General features: G+C 41.8%; 1 protein-coding gene across 5 annotated transcripts in view; it reads right to left on the bottom strand.

Moving 5' to 3' along the window:
- LOC147895143 (glycine-rich protein) overlaps positions 1-15604 on the bottom strand; it is a 118000-nt gene that overhangs the window by 41754 nt on the left and 60642 nt on the right. For all 5 annotated transcript variants that reach the window (XM_087383713.1, XM_087383712.1, XM_087383708.1 and 2 more), the window contains one exon: positions 7061-7142. In XM_087383713.1, the coding sequence (XP_087239839.1) occupies positions 7061-7142 (82 nt within the window). The remainder of the gene's footprint in view (positions 1-7060; positions 7143-15604) is intronic.

Below are 15604 nucleotides of genomic sequence, written 5' to 3' on the forward strand. Positions count from 1 at the left end.
CCCCTAGATGGACACATGCACCATAGAGCAAGCCCTTGATCATACTTACCCCAACAATACTTACTCCCTAAGGCTCTTCCAAGGATGCCTAGTGCCTTCTCATTCCTTGACTCCCACTGTTAGATCTTTGTAGCAGTCTCTTTATTGTTTGGCTTCTTCTCAATATCGGCGACCACAAACCAAAGAGCCTTCTCCATCAAATAAAGTTGCAAATCAAGCTGCCATGCAGGGAAGTTTGTGCCAGTAAATTTCTCGAGCTTTGTTGAACCTTCATGCAGAAAGTCCATCACCGTACATCTGATACCTTATGGGGAATACTCAAAATCTATGCATGAACTGAACTCCACTCAGTAAATGAAAGACAAAGTTGGAACGAGAGTCGACATAATGAAAGCTAGAAATATATTCCGATACAAACTGAAGAAAGAAACACCACTACATCTCCTCAGACCTACGGTTGTTGGAGAATTACATCATCACAGATAACTACCCAGCTACTTACAGCAACGAGCCATAGCCCAATACAAATACATAATCAATATACAGCCAAAGGCCTAGTGGAATCCCGCGATTAGTGCACCATCAAAGAAGCCACACCAGCCGCACCATAATCGTCGAACCTCCAAAATCAAAGGAGCTGGCACAAAAGGTAACTAAACTTATGAACCTCTGCATGCAAACATGCCACATGCATGTCCACTCACCCCAGGCCTGCTAGTTATTAGACCCTAACAAGGCTTGTTCCCAACAACAACATCCATTCATCAAGCTTTTACAAACAGAATGTGCCAAAAGTCTTGTTCTACACCCATAGATTTGCACATCATTCAGTATAGCCCTACCATCTTCGCATCAGTACATCGACCTTGAGAGGAAATATCAAGAGAATGCCAGATGAATGATGACTTTGATCTATGAGATTCGGCAAACCCATTCATGCGTTTCTAGCCCCATTGTGCATTACCCCTCCGTATGAGGACGTTGACTACAGAGATAATAGGCATATCTCACATTCAACTACATCTATAACTTATCACATGTAAATGTGGACAAGCATCAAGATATATGCAAATAAGCAGCAAAGACTTGTGGAAGCATTTATTCGACTTGATGGCACCAAAAATTTGAAGATCACAATCTTGTAGTGCACTCAGGCCAATCAGATTCAACTTACTACGAAAATGAAACATAAGATCCTGCTTGAGCACCCAACCCCTTGCTACCTTTCCTTGACCCTAAAGCATGGACCTCTTGATTCTCGCAAGAGATTATACACTCTTAGGAGTCAATGGAATACATGTAAAGACTCTCAAGCATCCCGAGACATGGAATATGGCATCTTCTCATGGTGGCATTCTTTTATTGTTCAACGGTTATTTGATAATGCTTAAGATAAACACACATGACTTTTGACTCTCCTAACGGATATATTTTATTGATTTGTCATGAATGGGGTGAGTCCCCTATTTGTCTATTTGTTACATTATAAGACCAATTGTCAAAGCTTGCTCCTCCGTTTTTAAGGCGTAATTTATTTTCTCTATTTATGAAATATATCATCCCAAGAATTAGACAAACATAACAAATTAGTTAAGGATCGAAATCCACTGATGCCAAGGTAGTCAAATAAAGGCCATGATGTCCTCAAGGTAACGCATATGTAGTGTCAATATGGAGTAAACTGAACGCATGCCACCAAGAGATTCCATTACTTCTTGAAACTTAAGGACTTCCTAATAGCCATTGGAATGGAAAAATGATGATTCTGTATCTAGATGATGCACCAATGTAAAGACGTTTCGAAGTGCCAAAAATGCCAGGTCCATAACATCAAACGCCTTAAAGTAGGTGGTCTCCTACATCCGTTGGAGATCCCGTTTGGCTACCTCCAAGGACACAGAGAGGGAATGACTCTATGTAGGTTATTGTGGATTGGTTGACCAAGATGGCTCAAGGAAGATATTAAAACTCTTCAATTAAAAGTTAAAGGTCGTTTTGGAAGAACTGTTTTCATGAGGTTGACAAGTATTTTGATATACTTGTAGACCATCCACATAGTGATGGTGAAACTGAAAAGGTCAATCTGGTCATTGTTGGGTATATGTGAGTAAAAGGAAAACTAATCAGGAACAATATTTACCCATATTAGAAATGGCATATAATATGCTAAACTTTTTAAATAGGTTTTGTCTGTTCATGATGATATATTGACACAATCTAGACCTCCAATTACAGTAGGACTCAAGAAAGAGAAGGTTCGAGCAACTAAATACTTTCTTGAAGAGATGAATCCAATGCTTAAGTGAGCCAAGGATAGCATTAGAAAGGCTCGAGATAGAGAAAGAAGGTGTGCAGATCGACACCTTGGGAAGTTAGAAACTGAAGCAAAAGAGAGAGTTTATCTTATGGTGCTAGAATCTTTAGTAAAAAGTGGTTGGATATATCTCCTAGGTATTGCGGACTATAACACTTTAGAGGATTGGAGCACTTGCTTACAAATTGCTCTACCATGTATATAGAGCAAATTCAATTTTTCCGTAAGTAAACTCAAAAGAAAACTAGGAGATGATGATAATCACATTAAAAAAGAAGTCCAGCTTGAACTTTTGAACCTACATTGTTACCGCATGAACCATTAGATTGACAAGAAAAAAGAACAAGACATAGAACATATAAGAATGTCTAGCTAAATGAAAAGATGGACCTGAGGACAGTTCAACATCGAAAAGGTAGCAATCTCCAGACCATGTTTCCTAACTTGTTTTGAGGATATAAACATCTCTTAAGGGGAAGGGAATGTTATGTCAACCATAATACCGAGACCACAGTATAGGGGGGAACCATGAGGGTTGACAATGTATATAAGTGGTGGACGTAAAGCTTACGGGTCATTCGAAGATGACTAACCGTTACTATTAAAACTTAAAAGCATGAATGCCTAGGGACATAAGGCATAGCATTAAGGAGGGATACCTAGAGGGCTTAGTGACTAAGTCCTCAAGAACACATGGCATCCTAGAAGTCCACATGGATGATGGCATACATTCGGTTCAAGTGAAACATTCTTATAAAGAACATTAGACAGGATAGAGAACACACAAGGCAACTAGCTCTCAACTAAATCAATGGCTGGGTGGATTAGATGTAGTAGTCCTCTTCGTACGTAATGCTCTAAATTGTGTCAACTTAATGTTCCAAGGTGAGCTCTCTTGGCCTATCATTCATATTATAGAGGTTTAATTATGATTTTTCTTGTTGCTTTTGTCCTCTACTAGCTTATTGATATTGAGCATTCAACCTTCCCCAAACTCTGGAATATACATACATATATATATATATATATATATATATATATGAATCAAGGAACATTCCCAAACTCATCCTCTAAAAACACAACATAGTGCAATTTCAATCTCACGATAGTCACTCATAAGAAAAACCATAAACTCCATCACACATAGCAGAGACTAGCTACTATCACATCCACACTGACGTCATCAGCGCCCAACAGTGGGTGTAGGCCATAGTATAGAATATGCCCTCACACATACAAATCCACACACCCACACATACTTGAGCATTTCATAGTGAGTTTCTATCGGCACTCCAGAGGTGAAGAGCTGACTCAACCATGACAAAGGCTAGCACTAAAGGAGAAGGCCAATAAAAAAGTAGTCCAAAATCTCTTCATTCAAGCTACAACTGCTTGTGAAGCCTAAATGATTTCATTTTAGTCTCTCCCAAACGAGCATATAAATCTAGCTGATCGAGCAACGCACCATTTAAGATAGAAAGAATTATCGCAATACGAGCAACGCACCATTTAAGATAGAAAGAATTATCGCAATACCAGCAGGCCGCAACTTGGATGAAAACTTCACAAGGTGAAATCTGCATGTCAGCTAATACAACAAAAGCATTGTTTCAAGGTGAGCTCTTGTGGTCTATCATTCATAGTAGAGAGGTTTAATGATGATTTTCTTACTGATTGGATGAAGGCATTCCGGAAATTTTATCATTCATTGCTTCTCCTTTGGTTTGGAGATTCCTTCAACTCTTTGACGTAGCATGTTGTGTTGATGGCAACCGATCAGATGAAACTAAAGCAGCCTAGTTTCCCATGGCCTTAACCGATGAGGCCTCTGAGTGGTATCTAGACCTTTTGGTAGAGGAAGAGTCAAATGGGCACTGCTATTCGAACAATTTAGAAGAAGGTCCCAAACCAAGAGGCTACAAGATGATCCCACCCTCCAACTGGAAAATATGGAAATGCACAAAAAAGAGAGAGTCGTAACATACTTGGGAAGACTGAAGAGATTGATAGCCAAAAGTGTTTCCCATCTTGACAACAAGTACCTAATAATTGCATAGTTTACTTCTGGACGGAAAAGCCCATTCACAAAGATATGAAAAAGTCAGCAACTATGCGCAATTCAGCAATTCTCATGAAGCTACAATTGACATCCAGGATGGCATGACGGACTCTGACAACAACATTGATGACTATAAATCAAGTCGTGCTACAATGGATCTTCCAAGAAGGGAAGAACTTCCACCAAGGATCGCACCATTGAGGATCGAGTGGAGGCCATGGCCTTAAGGGCGAATAAAGAAATGATGCAGGCCATAGAGCAAAAGCTGTGAGTCTATCAACCATTGATTATATTAGATTCAATGAAATACACATAGAGATGGAGATACCATTTCTGAAGCATAGTTGTCATGCCAAGTCATGAGTTTTGGTTCAAGGTTTATGAGAGCTATTGATTAATCATTGGCACCCGAAGACTTGTATGGATGCCATTGAGAGAGATATACACTTTTTTTGCAAATGTTTATTTTAAAGTTTTTGCATACCTAGGGAATAAGCTTCTCTTTGCACTATTTGTAAATGCAAATTCTTTTTGTTTGCTTTTCTAGCCTTCTTGCCTTGGTGCAAAGATTGTAAAATTGAATTTTGATTTAGTGTTTCCTGATTTTCCTTGACATGTGAGGTAAGATGTGGGTACCAAAACTCCATCCCAAGTACATGCTATAACCCAGGAAGAGCAAGAAACTACAAAATGAATGCAGACAAGAGAGACCAAGGCACTGATCGCATGCTATACCAATCAAATACCGTCCAGGCCCCAAAATCAAGGTTGTAGTGGCCATCAAAGGACAAAATGTTTAAGGTGAAGCGAGGTAACCACTTCAGTCCATATGTTAGGGATGTGAAACAAATCACACGGCACTTAGTGTACTATAAGGAGTGACAAGAAGGAATCGAGTATACTAAGTATCATAGAGCCTTCAAAATCACAGCAATGAATTCATACACCATGATCAAACGGTTTGCGTGTCAGTAATCTTGGTCAATTGTCTTGGTAGCATGCTTGGAGGAACTGTCTTTAAGAAACAATCCACTAATGTGGCATGCGTTGAGCCCTAAGGTGGAACGAGAGCTGATAGACATAACCAAACAAGCGCAGATGAAGTAACAACAATAGCGATTTGGAGAATCATGGTTATAGAAGAAGATACCTCTCTAGAAAGAATATACAGAGCATCAGTCACTTCGAAAAACGATGCCAATTATGTCACAATCCTATACAAGATAAAGTTTCTTCAAGTAACGAAAGTAATTGATGGGGTATCTAGAGTCAAACCCATCTCCAATTACCCAGTTTCAATGATGTTTCGCTGAGGCTAGCTCAAAGAATCTTCACATTCCAATTTGAGGTACTTAACTTGCCCAATAGACTAATTATTCCAAGGCCTTAAATGGGAGATAGAAACTATGCACACCATGAATCCCACCAAAACACACCATTCATCGATCAAAACTTCACTGAGTGGGCTATAGAGGTGGCCTTGTTGGGTGACAAAAGGACCAAAAGAATTGTTGTAGCTTTCATATCACCAAGAGCAATCAGAAACCAGTGAAAGGCAGGCTTCCATTCACCAGCGCAGACTCAATCAAGTGCTCTCTAACCGTGCGAGATATCACACAGCTCTCTGAGCCGAGTTGCCTATATCGTTGTGGATTGCAGATGATGGAAAAAAATAGAAACACTTGATCCTCCGCAGGCCTCCACCCTTTGCACTTGCTTCTCTCTACCGGTCAAGTAGCGATGTTGCTTGATCCTGATGGTTTTGACATCCTACTAAAAAGAAAGAAAGAAAGAAAGTTTTATTAAATTCTTTGGAACACCGATGGGTCTATGAGACTGTGAAAAACCTGGTACAAATGAGCTGTGAGGGTGGAGCTACTAAACAAGCATCCACACCAATGCAGAAATGCAAAATTCAAAACGAGATTTATGATCATTAGCAATCATTTAAGGAATCGTCTCAATGACCAAATTGCTTAGATCAATTGTGTCAGCCTGTATCCACGTTTTAAAACACACTACGAATGAAAAGTTATTAATATTTGGTCAAAATATCCCAACATTGATGTTCCTAGAGAAGATACTAGAAAACAATTTTTAACTTTAATGTTAATACCGACACTATCAGCACATCTTGAGTTAATGTGAATGAAGTGGACTAAGTGCTATAAGTTGAATTTTAGGTGATTTAAGTGAACTAAGTGGTATAAGTGATTTAAGTGGTTTCAGTGGATTAGGTGGACTTGTGAAGTTAATGCAGAAATATTGAAATATATCGACGTGAATCAGTGCACATGATAGCTAGATCAACCCTTTGCGACTTGAAAATATAAACTTCGATTGTGCATATTCGATTATTCTTTCCAACTTTCCGATGTTGCCTTGAAAGTATTTGCAAGACACAAGGTTGGCTCTAGCTATTATGTATACCAAAATCATCCACAATCTCAATAATTACAACACAACATCGCTTGTAGCCCACAAGGTTCTAGCTTTCAAGTACAAAACGAGACAATTGGTTCTTGAACATTTTATCTCTATCATGAACGAACCTTATCGTAATGAACTCACCTAAAAGAGGAATACAATTGGCCATTTACATATTCAAAATGACAAAGAAAAAAACGAACTCATGCTTGCTGACAATGCAGAAAATGTCAATAGAGGCTTTTAGGCATTCATCTTACCTTCCCTCTTTTCCACAAATGTCTCAAATCCAACATTCAAATCTGTTCCAATCTCTTGCAACACTCCATGTCGAAAATGCTTCTGGTATCAACACACAATCGAGAATAAATAAAAGTTATAATGAAAGCTCATCTCCAATCCGACTATACAAAACTTTTAGAGAGCAGTGCACACAGTAATAAGAATTATACTCCCATGTTCCTCGTTCTAAATTTAAATAGCATAAAAACAACTATCCAAATCGCAGTAACATCTGTTAGAGAAAAGGATTGCTTGCGACAGCCGACCCAAACGCAGTGCAATAAAGAAAGGTCTTGAGATCTCACAATAAAAGCTTTAATGCCAACTCAATCCCTGTGCTTATAGAGAGAACCCTTTAGATATGGAGAGAACAAACTCAGATATTCAGCGGAACAAGTCTCATAAACAGAAGTAATGCCCAAGTACAAAATACAGCCAAAACTGTGACAACACCTTCAGCAAACATGCACTGAGGTGAGCCACCAAGAACACACTCTGTTAGCTGATCCTTCTGTTGTAAACCCTCCTAGATCACCCCGTCCCTGATGTAGTTCAGTAGCTGCTCTAAGTTGAGCACTCCTGTGAGTTCCGCAGACAAAATCTCCCTTTCATGTACATATGCTCTCCTAAGGTGTAGGGCTACATCTAGGTCTGCTACAATTGTCGAGGACTTAGGCTCCTGCTCACCTTCTTACGCACCCATGCTATGGTTCTTCTACCGCAGTGTAGATCTGCCTCTGTGTGGGCTCCCTGGAAGGTACAGATCTGGGGCAGATTGAACTACTTGCTGATGCAGAATGAACTGCTGACTGTACACACAATGGGCCTTTATATATGGCACTAGGCTATTGGCTGACCAGAACCACAGAATGGCCAACGTAGCAGTTTGCCAGCCCACCCAGTCTGTAGGGTTCCAGGTCAGTCGACCTGCTTCCTGGCCTGTTTAAGGCCTCTATATCTGCACAGCCTCTTTCCCTTTCTTGTATGCATGTCTGATTTGTACCACCGAGACCAGTTCTGGTCCTTTGAAGGTCTGTCCTGACACTGCCGCAGCAACCTCATCAGAATCCTCTTTTGGTAGATGGAATAATATGGAGCATGTGCACATCTTCTGTGGATAATTTGATCTCATGGCCACAATTAGCTAATTAACCCTCACTAAAACCCAGCTTGCATTCGTGGCTTTAGGAAGCATACAGGGGTCTGTAGCTGTGATTAGCTTAGTTATGGACAAGCAAAGCATCAAGAATCAACAAAACTGCATTGTCTACAATGAAGCAAACATTTAACGTGTAGATGTAACAATGCTGCAGAATCTAATAATCATATTAGGTCATAAAAATTTATATATACTAACATAGCAGCACCTTATGGTACAATCATAATGGGCTGCCAGCAAGACCCTATAGCAGCCCAAGGTGACCACAACCCTAGCCTGCTTTAAGACTTAGGGTTTAAACGATTTTGTCCCCACTCTCGTTGCCCTTGTGGCAACCATCACTCCCCTGATCTCCAACTTACTCTTCTTCATCCCCCAATCCTAAGCCTACATGCTTAAAAAAATCTGGAAGAGCACAATGGACTACATAAAACATAAACAAATAACAAAAGCTGAACCCTTATTGTAAAACCTACTGTTTTTATTTAGCCCGAAAATCAAGGCAACTCCTATCAAATTTAAAAGTGTTTAAAAAGAGCCCTCTACGATGCCAATGGCTTGTGAGCTGCAATACACGCGTCCTCGTATTGGATAACAACCAGGTAAAACGAGACCCTTCGTTGACAAATCTAATATAGTAAGTGCGTAAAAATAAAAATGCAAAGGGGGCATGTTTGATCTCAGCAATATTTATGAAAAGCCAATGCAGTGTGGTTTTTAACGTCTCACAATCGCTAAAAATGCAAAGGGGCAGGTTTGATCTCAAGGAATATTTATGAAAACCCAATGCCGTGTGGTTTTTAATGTCTCACAACTTCTAACTCTACAAAACAGCTTCTCTCACACTGACTTCCTACAGGACTCAAGGGCTTACACTTGCACGAACAGATCCATCTACTACAGCTAGAGGTACAAGAGCTCAAGCATAAGCTGACAGGAATGGAGCAGAAAGTCAACAAGATGGAGAAAGAACGATAGGAGGCAGTAGTGAAAGAGAAGATGCTTGAAACTATGTATAAGTAGGATTGGGGAGCTAGAAAAGGAGAAATGCAATGCACCTCCTACTTCGCAGAGAGGGCAAGCACTTGACAAGGACAAAGCCTGAACCCAAAGACTCTCAACCTTAAGCTGCAAGATCAGAGGTCAGTATCACTGCCTTTTTAGAGATGGTTTCAAATCCCTACCTAGCTTCTTGTCCTACCCGGACCAAAGATGCTTGGTAGCCTTCATCCATGAGGTTGTATGACACAAAGAGCGGTTGCTCAGGGCACAATCACTAAGTTTTTCCAACACCGACTAGCAGGACTCACGGAGTCAGCAACTACGGGGACCCGAGACAAAGTCAAAGACACACCAGACTCGTTAGCGTATTGAGGCACAGATCATATTAGGGGACCTTCCTTCCATGCTCATCAAAGCAGGTACACGACCACAGGAATGACTGTGGCACTTGTTCACCGTAGAGCCACATCTAGGTGACCACAGTGGGCTGCACATGTGAGTTTTCCTTTTTGGTGTACTTTGCCCCCATAGGCCCGCGAGGCCTCCCGCAGACGTTAATACATCTCCTCTCTCTCTCTCTCTCTCTCTCTCTCTCTCTCTCTCTCTCTCTCTCACACACACACACACACACAGAGTTTTATTTTATAGTGAAACTTTGATTGATTATATTACAAGAATAGTCACCTCAGAAAAGAGGCGCTAGAAAATACATCAACTGAAGATCTCAGTTTAAGCCAAATACACATCCTGATCTATCTGGGGCGCGCGCGCACACACACACACACAAACACATGCAAAACACATGATTGATTACATCAAGATTGAGGATGAGTCTCTTGAGTCGGACCATAAAGCAATGTCCATAGGCATCCTAGGAACAAGCAATGCTGTGAAAAAACAGAAAATTACTGCACATCCCAAGCTAAGAATGGACTACCAAAAAGCATATATATATATATATATATATATATATGAAAAGGAGATAGAGGCTGCAATGGCACAAGGACAAATGCCCTCAACATGTCAAGAAATGAGCAAATACATAACAAATATAATGTTGTCAACAACCCAAAAATGTACAAGGGGAGAAGTGTGGAGATGCCATGTAATCATTTGTACAACCAAGACTGCATGGATGCAAAAAGAGCCTCGAAAACAGCAAATCCAAAAGAGAAGGACGACAAAGCTCAAACATACAGACACATAGTAAGGCAAAAAGAAAGTATATTTCTCAAAAACAAGCATCTTGAGAGCTTTGAAGAGCTAAAACAAAATCCCATAAAGTTCTTTCAAAAACTACACGGCAACAAACCCAAAGAGAGGACGGCGCAATGGAAAGACATGATACAGTTTGTCAAAAGCCTCTATGAAAGAGATGGGGAACAAACGGAACCATAACAGAGGAGGACATTGAAAACGGCTTGAAAAAGCTAGCTAATGGGAAAGCTCCTGACACATAAGGGCTAGTAGCAGAGAAGCTAGCATGGAGAGGTGAGAAAACAAAGAAAATGCTTATGATACTTATAAATATGGCCTACACATCTCTAAGGAGGGCTTCATTGTCCCACCAGTGTACACTCGGATCCACTTGCCACACTCACTGAGGATCTCTATCACACAGTTTTAAGTCTCATCACACCACATCGAGAGCAGACAAGCTAAGGGGATACCCACGGAGAGACGCCTATGTACATTATGTGATCGACAGGAGGTGGAGTCAGAGGAGCACTTCGCATTCAGATGCCCTATGTACTACAAGATCCGCGATCGATACCATTGCCTTTTTAAGGCCAGTTTTGGACCACTATCCAGACTTCTCTCATACCCAGACCAGGGATGCCTTGCTGCCTTCATCCATGGGGCGGTCCGCCACAGGAAGCACTTACTCAAGACGCAGGGACAGCAGTCTTCAGGCACATGGCCCAACCCTTCTCAGAGCAAGATCACGGAGTTCTTCCAGTCAGATCACATGAGCCTCCCGGCCACTGATAGCAGGTGCAACAAAGATCCAAATCCTGAGACACGCCGCACTCGTCAGCGGACGAACATGCAGACCACATTGAGCGATCTCCCATCCATGTTCAGGGCTAGTGTTATGCTCTAGCCGAGATAGCATGACCTCGGATAGATCGGTGGGCATTTTCTCTTAGATGACCAACTTTTGTAATAATTAATGTGCGTAATTAAATGGTCAAGAGAAGTAACTGCCAAGGTCCTAGGTGAGGGCGTATGGCATTGACTAGATAGTTCTAATAGGGCTAGGGCCTAGGTGCATCTAAATGTGCAAATTGCCAAGGGGCAATTGTTTTTAAAGGAACTCCAAGAGAGGGGTGAAAAAGGATGCATCTAAGTAAGGGCCTAAAATGTAGACATGTGGCCAGGAACTATCTAGGGAGTTGTGGGTCTCAGGGATAAGCATGAAGGAAATAACGTTGAGAAGTGTGGAATCACGCATTGAGTCCTTGAGAGTTGGCTGGGAGGAAAGAAAAATTGCCATCGCCCGTGAGATACAAGAGCAGAGCGCAGGTCTAGTATTAGCGCAGGAGCCGCAGAGCGAATTAGGAGAACTTTTGTAACACTTGGTATCAGAGCGCAGCAAGGGAGAGTCGACGGACAGCAGTAGACGATTGATGACGGACGGCGTCATGATAGCGTTAGTTGTAACGCAGCGTTAGCGACGGGATTTTGCGTTCAAAATCGGGATAGTGGGACGAATGAGACGTACGCGCATCGAATGAGTGACGCCTGATTCAATTAATGACTCCTCTTAGAAACGGGGCGTAGGCCTGCAAATTCTGGCTCGAAAACGTGGATATCGATGCTGGAATCTTCGAAAGGCGCTTTACCTCAGGTCTGCTGACCAGGTCTCGCACAGGCACCAGCCACTATTGCCGTCAGTCAACTAGCCACCGCGAGCTTTGGGTGCGCATCGTCATCTGCGTAGGGAGATGACGACAAGCAGGGGAATATAACGCAGAGAGACGATCACGAGCTTGGTGGCGTCGTCTTCAATCGCGTGGTGGCGGACTTGGATCCAGGGAGCATTTGTGTCTTTCAAAAGAAATTTCTAAGTACCAATTAGTTCGTTTTTACAGCAGGGACTGTTGTTTATTTTTTGTCTATAACAAGAAGGGGGAGATTCATCATATATTTAAAAAAAAAAAAACCAATTTATATTTTTTTATTTTTTTATGATAATATCTGAATGCGACGTAGAAATGCAGGAGAGTCCCAGTGTGAAACATATGCAGATGCAACTAGCGGGACCTTCTCAGAGGTTAGTACCTTGTTTGTTATGTGTATCTGTTGCTAAGTTAGTGACGAGTGCACCTGATAACATCCTATCTAAGCCCGCAGCAACGGGGTATACAGCCTTCAATGATACGGAGTTGATCAAAATGAAAGGGCAAGTGGCCAGTCATGATGTCATTGTGTTGTTTGACTCGGCGTCAACTCACAATGTGATTAACTCCAAGCTCGTGAAGAGGCTGAAATTAAAGACAAGTCCATCTGACTATGCGTATACAGTCAGGGTGGCAGATGGAAGTTCAACTGAAGTATGGGACCAAAGGGTTACCCAGTTGGAGCTTCGAATTCAGGACTATGCTGAGAAGCTTGATTTTGAAATGACCAAGCTTGCTCATGCAGATATAGCCCTCGGAATGGCGTGGCATTCTAGGAAGAATCCAGCCATTGATTGGAAAAAGCACGTATATCAATTCAAGATGAATGATGTGCTTTATGTCTTGCGAGGTGAAAAAGATATACCTCAAGGACCGTTAGTTTCCGTGATGGAAATCAGAAAGGCTCAAGTAGAGTTTTTGTATCTTTGCACAGCATCGGTAGAGTCGGTGGATGATTCTTCGACTAGCACTGATGTTACGCAAAGTGGTGAGATGGCCAAGCTGGCTAATCTTATAATAGAGGAGTTCTCTGAATGTTTTAGGGATGAACTACCTTATGGGTTACCTCCAGAGCGGAAAGTTCAGCATAAGATTGAACTGATCCCGGGGGCAGAACCTGTAAATAGACCTCCCTATAGAATGAGTTTTGCTGAAGAAGCGGAGGTGCGTAGACAACTGGAAGAATACCTCAAGTTGGGGCAGATTCAACCAAGTTTCTCACCTTTTGCTTCACCAGTGATATTAAAGAGGAAAAAGGATGATACGTTTCGCCTCTGTATAGATTACAGAGCATTGAATAATATCACTGTTAAGCACAGGTATCCGATGGCTCGGATTGATGATTTGCTAGATGCATTACATGGAGCCGTGATTTTCAGCAAGATAGATCTTAAGTGCGGCTATCATCAGATCCGGATTAGAGCCGAGGATGTGCATAAAACCGCTTTTAGAAGCAGGTTTGGTCATTATGAGTTTTTGGTAATGCCCTTCGGACTTACCAATGCTCTAGCGACCTTCGTCATGCTTATGAACGATTTACTACGTCCGTATATCGGAAAGTTCGTAGTACATTTTATTGACGATATCCTAATATTCAGTAAAAGTGTTACTGAGCATCATGAACACTTAAGGATAGTGTTCAGTACTTTGAGGAAAGCCAGTCTTTACGTGAATAAAAAGAAAACTATATTGTGTATGGTTAGGCTTGAGTACTTAGGGTTCATAATTACTCCACAGGGGATAGAAATGGATCCGAAGAAAGTGGCTGCGATACTAACATGGCCAATCCCTCAGAGTCTGACCGCGTTGCGATCATTCTTGGGATTTGTCCAGTTTTATAGAAGGCATATCAAAGGATATTCCGAAATAGTATCGCCATTGACTGATCTGACCTCAGATAAAGTACCTTTTATTTGGGGACAGAATCAACAAGAAAGTTTTAACACCATAAAACAAGCTGTGGTCTCAGGACCGGTGTTAAAAATAGTTGATCCCCAGAAACCGTTGTTCCTAGAAACCGATGCAAGTGGCATTGCGGTAGTAGTTGTCCTCCTTGAAGAGGGAAGGCCAGTAGCCTTTGAAAGCAAGAAGCTTTCTCCCTCCCAAAGGAATTGGCCAACTCATGAATTGGAGTTGTATGCTGTTATCCATGCTTTGAAAACATGGAGGCATTATCTGTATGGTTCAGAGTTTTATGTGGATGTGGATCATGATACTCTGAAACATTTCTGTAAACAGCCTGACTTGAGGGGCCGCCAAGCTAGGTGGGCAGAGCTCATGCAGGAGTTTAATCTAACGATTCGGTACCGAAGAGGAAAAGACAATAAGATAGCTGATGCGTTGTCTCGCATTATGCACAACCTGAGTTTCACGGTATTAGAGAGTGCTCTAATGACCGAGATCAGAGAAACTCAGAAGGTGGACGAGTTTGTCCAGAGCTTATGGCCTAAAGCTCATGTGTTAAAACCCGGGGAAAAGAAAAGGATGACCTGGCATCCAGAAAAGGCCAAACTTATGCAAGATATACCATAAGGGATGGTATGCTAGTTAGAAATGGCAAGGTTGTAGTACCTGGTCAGAATGATCTCAGGCAGAGAGTCATTCGACAATGCCATGATAGCCCATGTGCGGGACATCCAGGTGTCGAGAAGACCTATGATCTCGTGAAGCGAGATTTCTTTTGGCCAAAGATGAAAAAGCATATTCATGAATATGTGATACGATGTTTCTCGTGTCAGGTAAGTAAGGCCGAGCGGGTGAAGCCACCCGGACTTTTACAGCCCTTGGAAATACCACTAAGTAAGTGGGAGAGTATTTCCATGGATTTTATTGTAGGACTACCTGCAACACAAGGAGGGTATAATTCTATCCTTGTGGTGGTTGATCGTCTAACCAAGATGGCTCACTTCATTCCGACTAGAGAGTCTGTTAGTGCCCCGCAAGTGGCGGATTTGTTTATTAGACATATATTTCGTCTGCATGGATTGCCTAGATCCATAGTGTCAAACAGAGATGTCAGATTTACCGGTCACTTTTGGACAGCGGTATTTGAGACACTAAGGACTGAGTTGGGAATGAGTAGTGGGGATCATCCTGAGACGGATGGTCAGACGGAGAGAGTCAACCAGACTTTAGAGGATATGCTGAGGGCATATGTGTCATTGAGGCAACATACATGGGACAAGTGGTTGCCATTGTTGGAGTTTGCCTACAATGATAGGAAACATTCATCTACTGGGTTCAGTCCGTTTGAGCTGAACTATGGTTATAGACCAGCCAATCCAACTATAGTTGGAGTACCTCAGAAAGTGCCTAGTGCCACGAACTTTGTAGTTCAGATGCGGGAGATGCTAGCACTTGCGAGAGCTAATATCCGCCAGGCTATGGATAGAGCCAAGGTGTATGCGGATGAAAATCGGTCTATAAGAGTATTTGAAGAAGGAGAAAAAGTTTTTCTC

This window comes from Dipteris shenzhenensis, chromosome 13 (genome assembly GCF_047967505.1).
Source record: "Dipteris shenzhenensis isolate YYH24624 ecotype China chromosome 13, Dip_SZ_1.0, whole genome shotgun sequence".
In the NCBI taxonomy this organism is placed as follows: Eukaryota; Viridiplantae; Streptophyta; class Polypodiopsida; order Gleicheniales; family Dipteridaceae; genus Dipteris; species Dipteris shenzhenensis.